This window comes from Aedes albopictus, chromosome 1 (genome assembly GCF_035046485.1).
Source record: "Aedes albopictus strain Foshan chromosome 1, AalbF5, whole genome shotgun sequence".
NCBI lineage: Eukaryota > Metazoa > Arthropoda > Insecta > Diptera > Culicidae > Aedes > Aedes albopictus.
In genome coordinates, this window is record NC_085136.1 from 59,128,096 (window position 1) to 59,136,891 (window position 8,796).

An 8,796-nucleotide genomic window follows, 5' to 3' on the forward strand; every position below is an offset into this window, starting at 1 on the left:
ACCATTTCCCAGAAATTTTCCATAGTTCTCAATCCAGAAGTGTTCCCAATCTAATGATAATTTAAAAAATTCTTTTTTTTTATTTGTTTGGGATCAATAATCCCACAATAACGATTGCAAAAATGTAAAATTTAATTTTTGTTTAGATTTATTATATGCGAAAATTAAATAAATTACCGAAACTGATGTAAGAGCCAGCAAGAAATGGTTTTAGAGTAACTTTTAAAGAAAAGCCTATAGTTTGAAGAAGGGAAAATCACTGTGAAACAAAAAAATGATGTGAACTTAAACCTTTCAAACTTCACAATACATTTAATCTTCGATGTTATTCAAATATTTTATTGCGCACAACAGCTTATTTTTTCAATTAGAACATTTCCACAAATTTGTCTTGTGGACAAGTTGATCATGATGTGGATCCAATTGATCAAATATTATTTTGACGGAATTTGATCAATACTCATCAAAGATTTTCCTTTCTTCAACACATATGATGTTCTTCCCAGCTTTTACTGATGTGGAATTTTTTCCTTTTCTTATATTTTTCAAAGATTCCCTGCTTTCAATTGAAAGTAATTTTTTAGCTGTTTTTTTACAATAACAATGACATGATCTCTTTAAATAACAATTTTTGTGAAAAAAAGGGAAATTATCCGGAATTGTTGATCACACACTTAAATCAATCGAATACCATAAACAAAAACCTATTGGAAGTAACGAGTAAAATACACAGAAATAATAACTCAAGTGACGGTTTTACCTATACCATTAGTCTGACTGTCACTGCCCGAAAGCCATTACCATTAGGCCGAATATCACTTGATCAAATGCTTTAAAAAGCTTGTTTTTGTGGAAATTAATTCTAATAATTCCAGCAGAGTTTTTTCCTTCTTTTAATCATCTGCTGTTCTTTTTGAATGAACTTCTTAGTTTATTTGCGCCGGTAAGGTAATTGTAACATGTGAGCTTAACATATTTGGGCTTTGGTATTATGGATAATGGCGCTCCTGCTACTGTTGTAGAATCTTAATATCAATGGTGTTAGGGCATTCGACTGAAGGCTGTTGGGTCGAATGTCATTTGGTCAAAAAGTGCAGAATGGCCATTTTTTTTTCGTTTTCTCCTTTTATGCTGTTAAAATAACTGTTGAAGTTGGAGCTACTGTATTTTCACCATGAATCTTTCCTTCTTTTAAATATAGGAACAATAAATGGGTTTTATATCTGTATTTTTTTTTTTGTTTTCAATAATTAAACTATTAGTCCCGCAATACCAATATTGCTTTATGGTTCTAACATAACCAACAATTTATGCAAAAAATTAGTCTTACAATAAAACTAGAAAGAACAGCCTGTGTTTAGAAGAAGGAAAAATTCACTATTTGAACTAGCCCAGTAACCACGGTGCTGAAGCCTTATTGCATGCAGATATACGGTGTATTTAGAACAATCACGAGGAACATTTAATGTTGATTCAAAGTGGAAAGGGCAATTATGCGACTGAACTAAGATTATAGCAGTGAAATCTTAATTTGATTCTATAATTGACCATTTCCACTTAAAATCAACCTTAAAGTTGCGTATATCTGCACGCAAAAAAGCTTCAGCATCATGGTTACTTGTAGAATATTGTAGAATTATCAGCTTTTAATATTGTAGAAGTATCAGCTAATCAATATTGTAGTAGTATCAGCTAATTATTGGAAAACCGAACAAATTTAAGAAACCGTCCCGATTCCTGTTCCATAATCACTGAATAACGATTCGTGATCACCATTCTATCCATTGACCAATCGGCCTAATGTACTTCGGTCAGCAGTATTTTCACCATACCAGATGTTTGTGGACCTATGCACTTGTAGTCTATTTTACGGAACGACAACAGTGTTGATATTGATATTCACACTCACGGGCTTGGACGCGACCTCCTATCAAATTTCGATTCATGAAATGAGTGATCAGCTGATCCAAAACGTCTCGTAAAATGGCTCATAGCCTAGTTACATCGAAGTCTCGCGCTTAGTATCATACAGGCGTATCTGTAATGATCGATTTCTCTTCATCGATTTTCTCTTTGCTCAATAACTACCGGTGAATCATTTCCAGTTGTTTTCGTTGTTCTAGCCTTCTCTCTCTCTTCTTGGCGCAACGTCCTCATTGGGACAAAGCCTGCTTCTCAGCTTAGTGTTCTATGAGCACTTCCACAGTTATTAACTGAGAGCTTCCTCTGCCAATGACCATTTTGCATGCGTATATCGTGTGGCAGGCACGAAGATACTCTATGCCCAAGGAAGTCAAGGAAATTTCCTTTACGAAAAGATCCTGGACCGACCGGGAATCGAACCTGTCACCCTCAGAATGGTCATGCTGAATACCCGTGCGTTTACCGCCTCGGCTATATGGGCCCTTTCAGCCCTAGTCGTCCTTTATCGAACCAAACCAAGAGATCATCCTAGCAGTGAACATATCAAATTATTGTAAAAGATTTTTTTTGTTAATGGACTGAAATTAATTGTTAGGAAATGAAGAAAATTTCTATTTGCCAGAAAGTACCATTTGCCAGAATGTACCAATCCACAGAATTTAATATTTAATATTAAATTCTGGGGATTGGTACATTCTGGCAAATGGTACTTTCGGGCAAATAGTATTCTGGCAAATGGTACATTCTGGCAAATGGTTTTCTGGCGTTTGTCATTCTGGCGAATGGTTTTCTGGCGAACGGTTTTCTGGCAAATATCGCACAATCGTTCAACAAGGAAGGTAACGGAGATTCTCGAGCTGGTACACTCCGAAATATGCGACCTCCCGGAGGAAATTTGCATCGGAGAACTTTCATAGACTTTAAAACTCACACCAAATCCAAAGAAGAAGTGTCATCTGCAAAAGTCTACACATTGACTGAGCGACGGACAGCTCAGCAGTTGAAGGTCTTAAGGAGCGATAACGGAAGCGAATTCAAGAACCGTGGATTCAATAAGCTCGGGCAATGGGTGGGAATCTGCCATCAGCCAATTGTGGAGTATACAAAACATTCGAACAGAATAGGATGGAAGAAGCCTCGTGGAGACAGATACCGGATTTGTCAAACAACTATGTCGCATATTATGAAGCGCAGACGGCGTAAATGGGACATGAAGGCAGAAGAATGTATTCTGAATTTTGATCGATTGCGATGAATCAACAGTAAGAAAACCAGAACCTTTTTCGAATCAAGAGATGTAACGTTCATCGATAAAGGAAGATCAGCAGTGTGTCGAGCAACAGTTAGCTAAGCAATCGATGGTCTTAAGGAGCGCCAAAGGAAACGAATTTAAGAACCGTGGATTCAATAAGCTCAGGCAATGGGTAGGAATCTGCGAACAGAATAGGATAGAAGAGGCCTGGTGGAGACGGATCTGTCAAACAACTATGTCGCATATTATGAAACACAGACGGCGTAAATAGGACACGAAGGCAGAAGAATGTATTCTGATTTTTGATTTGCAGTAAGAAAACCAGAACCTTTTTTGAAACGTTCATTGATGAAGGAAGATCAGCAGTGTGTCTACATTCTTGGCGATCACGCTACTCCCAAAGAGGCATTGTCTGTAGACGACGCTAAACTCCGGCTGGGAGTTCGCGATGTAGGAGGAGTATCAGGCTAAGATGGGAACTGAAACCAGAACCCTCATGGATCTCCCGACAAAAATAAAGGCCACTCGTTGTTAATTAGTTTGCGAGGAAGCATGACCAGCTCGTCATAGGATTCGGCTACCAATCAAAGGATATTTGCAGCGAAAATGGAAATACTATGCAGGAACTTTCTCTGTTGACCTGTTGTAAACACCCGTCTTACTTCGAAGATTCTAAGAGCAGGACTGAGGTCTGTAAGCTGCGTATATTACAAGATCACCGGCAATGCGATTATGTTCGTAGTGATCTACATCGATGGAGGAAGCAGCTGAAGGACGATCTGACAAGGGAGATACAAGATGCTGATGCAAGGTATCCGCCGAGTCAAGCACGTTTAGAGAAGACGCATGATGAGAAGTCAAGAAGAATATCACTATCTACGATGAAGATTATACAAATACTGTACTAGAGCGGTTACAAATGTTCAAAAGCAACTTGGTTACGATGCGATATCGCTGAACGCGAAAAGCAAGCTCATCAATGCAATGCAATCAATTGGCGATAAAGAAGCCAAATGAGTGAAACGTGATGTAAGGAGGCCGTAGGAGCGTTGCACACGTCCGGATATATACCACGTGGCCAACGTTTTGATGGAACACGTGCCTTCAAGCATCTACTGAGATACTGAGAGGCAGCTCAAAGTTTTGCTTGACCTACTGGAAGGACGCAGAAAACTTGACGAATCATCTTTTGAAGTTCCGAAGCTCCTCCTCACTCCAAGCGTTCATCAAGTGACCTAACTTCGATGCTTGTACAAGCTCTGCATCAGTATTCCGAGCTCCGACCAAGTCCGTCCATATCCGAGCTCTTCCTTCATGTTGCCTTCCAGTTCATTCCTTCTGTAAACAACGTGCCAATTCTCACAGGGTCTATCTATTCATTAAAAAGCAGGCTTCATCCGATCCTCAACACGTCTTTCGAGGTATTTCTGTTGACCAGTCACAAGTCATGCAGTTGATCAGTACCGCCTATACTTTCCATGGTTTATGTCCTTCATTGCAGCCAATCCATCTACCTAAGGATCCCGTATATACTGCAACTCTGCAACAAACAAATCCTTCTCTAGGTCGATACGTGCAGTGGAACTTCTGGGCAAGCTTCTGGGCCCATAATTTGTTGAAACATCGACGACAAGATAGAACAGGGAGAAATTTCCACTCCGCAATCCAACAATCCTGACAGATCACTGGTGCTTTTGACAACTAATGAATGCGTGAAACAAAGCTGACACAATCGGTGCGTTTAGTACTCACCCATTCCGCTTCACGTTTAGCACTTCCGTTCTCAAGCTTCTTCAATCGACGACCAACTAGATTCCCTGTTTCTCGCACCTCTACAAACAGCTGTAGATATCTGTTGCAAACAGCTATTTTACCGTCCGCTCGTTGTTGTTTGTCAATCGCATCAATTGCATCGCAAATCGCGTACCTAGCTAAACAAGCCATTTATCCGACAACCCTTTTGTACTTTCCTCCGCCACACCACCACCACCACCTTGGCGTCGTTTCGCGCGGCGACAGCAATTCAAACAACAGCAGTAACAATTAAGCTGAAAATGGTTCTGAAATAATTATCCCGCCCTTCTGTCTGCCCGCCACCCGCCACACACCTGTCAGCGGTGGCAGTGGCGGGAAAGAACATAGAAGGCGGTGAGCGGCGGCGGGGCGCGCGAAGCTATTCACACCCGAGTGAACCGCTCGGCCAATGTTCTCGCGCAGTTTTCGCTGCTCGACGGAGAAGAGAACACGGCCCGTCGCCGGTGGGTGCATTTTGCTTCTAGGTGCGCTAACTGCGGCTGAAATGCACCGGAGCGTGAGCTTCATTGCGGTGTGTGGTAAATGTTATAAGTTATGAACCTGTGCATAGTAAATGAGTGAAACATGCATATGCCATTTAAATGCTCGTTATCAGCGGATATAGATCGCCGCGCACATACACGCTCGCTCGCCGGCGGAGAAATGCGAAAAAATGTTTATTGGATCGTTTGCTTTTATGTGTGTTAGGAAGGGGGGGGAGGGGAGGGGAGGCGGATGCCCGGTGCGGGGTCGGATTAATTTAGTCGTAATTCACCGAACTAAAGGAGTGAAGTAATTAAATGCCTCTCTGTTCTCCTCTCTTTCTCTTTAATTGCAGAACCAAATGGAAACGGCAGACGGCCGTGGGACTGGAGTTGCTGGCGGAAGCCGGAAATTACGCTGCCTTCCAGCGGTTATACGGCGGGCCGCCGTACCTGGGCGGGTGGCCATATCCGGCTCAGGCCGGTCCCCCAGGAGCTCCTCAGAGTGCAGTGGACGCGTACTATCGGCATGCGGCGGCGGCAGCTGCCCTGCAGAAACCCCTTCCGTACCGAATCTACCCGGGAGTTCCGGGACTGGGCACGCTGAACACCATCCCGGGTCCAAGCGCACCGTTCCCGCACCTCTCGGCGTCCACGTCGCTGTCCACGCTGAGCAGCTACTACCAGGCGAGCAGTCAGCAGGCGGCGGCGGCAGCGGCAGCCGCTGCGGTCGCTTCCCAGAACACTCCCGGAAGTCCCGGAGTTGGCGCCGGAAGCAACGGCAGCGCCGGCAATCAGACCAACAGCGGCAACGGCAACAACATCCACGGTAGCACCAGTAGTCTAAGTAGTCAACCCCGGCGGTCTCCGAGTCCAACGCTCAACCCCGGAAGCCCGCCGGGCCGGTCCGAGAGCAATCCGCCCAGCGACGACGAGGACGAAAACATACAGGTCTGAGAGCCCGGTGTGATACCGAAGAGGAACGAGGAACACTCATATACGTATACATATAGGATCTTAACTGCGTAAGGAAGGAACATAGTGATTATTATTTTTAATAGCATTTATTTAAAGCAGATATTATTTTTTTAAACTGAGGGATAACTAGCGAAATCTGAGGAGGCGATAAGCCGCCCGCGATCGGTGACGCTTGCAGTTGATCGAACTGATGCACAAAACGAAAGACCCCTCGGTCGAACTGTCAAACCCGTCAGCCCAGTGAGTTTCGATCGAAGCTGAACAAGCGTCGCCGTTCGCGGCGGCATCACTTCCTCGTCGTGGTTCCACTTCACATGCGTGCGTACGTGCGTGCATGCGGTGAGTGTGTGTAAATATAATCAAAGCAAGCCGTTAGAAGGAAACTCGTGTAACAATAGCAAACTCAACAGCCGAAGCAAAGCCTACTTGAACTATAGTGATTCTGTTTTCTGGTTTCCCCCTTTGTAAATCGTCCACTTTGCATCGTTATTGTTGTCGGCCGCGCTGGTCTGACTTGACTAGTGGAAATTGTGTACAGATAATGGTCATAAAAATCATCGAACTGGGCTTAAGCCGACAACGATAGCAGGCTGCAACGGTGGCGTCGTGATGAGAACGGAAAGTTTATTAACTGTAGCCTTTAATTTATGAGCCTTGGAGCCTCCAAAAGAAAGAGTAATTATTTAATTATTTTATAAGTGTAAAATTTGTACCCCAGATTCCCCATTTCTTCTCAAGAAACAATGTTCTGTTGTTAGATTTGACAATTGTATCTTTTGTTTGCGCTTCAACCATGGTTGCTCAATCCCGTGTTGTCGCGGAACGCGGGAAAACAAACGCCAACTGGATCACTGAAAGGTCTCACCGAAGCAAACTCCGGCGATTTTAGTGATCCATTGAACAAGAATCGCAGATATCGCACTCACTCAGAAACAGCAGCAACAAACCGCTAGCAACAGATTTGCCAAATTCACTCACAAAAACTTAAAAAAAGAAACAGAACAGATTTGTACAGGTGAACCGCAGTATTAAACGGGGACGAGGCTGGAGACGGAACTTGACCGAACTCCATCCTAGGTTTTACACTGAAAAGATAACAGGTCAAAATGAGCGAAGCGATTTTAACCTCCATCGAAAAAAACAGAAACTCAACAAGCGGGGAAAAACCGGATATAGTTAGTTATTGAAAGTTGTACATAATATTGATTATTATAAAACACTTGAACATATTCCGTCTAACTGTAAGCGATTGCGGAGCAGAGACTGTTCTCCCTTTTCCCCCTCCTGTATTTGTCACACGCATACACAACAAAAACTCACACACACACACACACCATTCCGCTAGTAGGTATTCAACAACATTCCAAGAAAGCTTTGAAAAAGTGAAAAGAGTGAATCTAGATTCGCCCAACTGAAGGAGGAGGGATGTCCTTGTGTAATTAAATAAAAAATTGAAAAAAAAACTATAAACTAAAACTTGTTTACAACAAACACACATCTATGCAAACTCTGGAAGGAAGACGATGACTGGACGATGAATGGAGAGCATTAGCGGCAAATAAACATGAAAATTTTATTGAAAAACAAGCTTGTGTTTTTTTTTCTGTCATGAAACAGAACTGAAAGAAAGCCTTGTTCGTTGACATTTAGATGGCGGTGCGTTGGTATTATGGCGCCATTCGTGTGATGACAGCAGCGGTGCCAGAAATACAGAGGTCGACGATCGACCTTGTTGCTGAAATACACTGAAAGTTGAATAAGGCACCCTACACACTACTCAAACGGTTTGACCAACATTGACTCCGCCCCCAGGTTATCCCCCCCCTCCAATGAAAATCAACGATTTTGGAAACAAAAATTTGAAGAAAAATCCATGGCAATGTTTGCGAACGAAAATTCGAACAGGAAATAGTAGTACTGAAAAACTGCCACATACATACTTTCGAATCACGAGCTCAGCAAATTTTTGGCGAAATTAGAATAGCTGAACTCGTTGTTTATTGTTTATCTTTTCCACACAGTTTGACGACAGGTGTTGTACCGAACCTCAGAAAAACAATAACGCAAACTTCTGAAATCATACAGCTGTTCTATTCTCGACAAAAAAATAAGCAAAAAGGTAAGAAGTAAGTTAGAAGAGGTAAGTATGTGTTTTTTCAATTAATCCCGTGATTCCTACAAGGATTTTTTCAAAAATTCCTCCAGAGTTTAAAGAATTGCTCCAGGGCGTCCTTTACGAAGTCCGCCCGGGAATCTTCAAGAGTTACCACAACGATTTCTTTGGAAATTTCACCAAGGATTCCACCAGGATTTCCTCCAGGGCTTGTATCAGTAATTCGTTTAAGAATTCCTTCAGGACTTCTTCAG

At 42.7% G+C, this 8,796-nt stretch overlaps 1 protein-coding gene across 2 annotated transcripts in view; it reads left to right on the forward strand.

Annotated features, from left to right (window-relative positions):
* LOC109427523 (homeobox protein B-H1) overlaps window positions 1-8,018 on the forward strand; it is a 202,926-nt gene extending 194,908 nt beyond the window's left edge. For both annotated transcript variants that reach the window (XM_062844603.1, XM_019703077.3), the window contains exon 3: window positions 5,808-8,018. In XM_062844603.1, coding sequence (XP_062700587.1) covers window positions 5,808-6,408 — 601 coding nt within the window. In that variant the 3' untranslated portion in view covers window positions 6,409-8,018. The remainder of the gene's footprint in view (window positions 1-5,807) is intronic.
* Window positions 8,019-8,796: the final 778 nt, after the last annotated feature.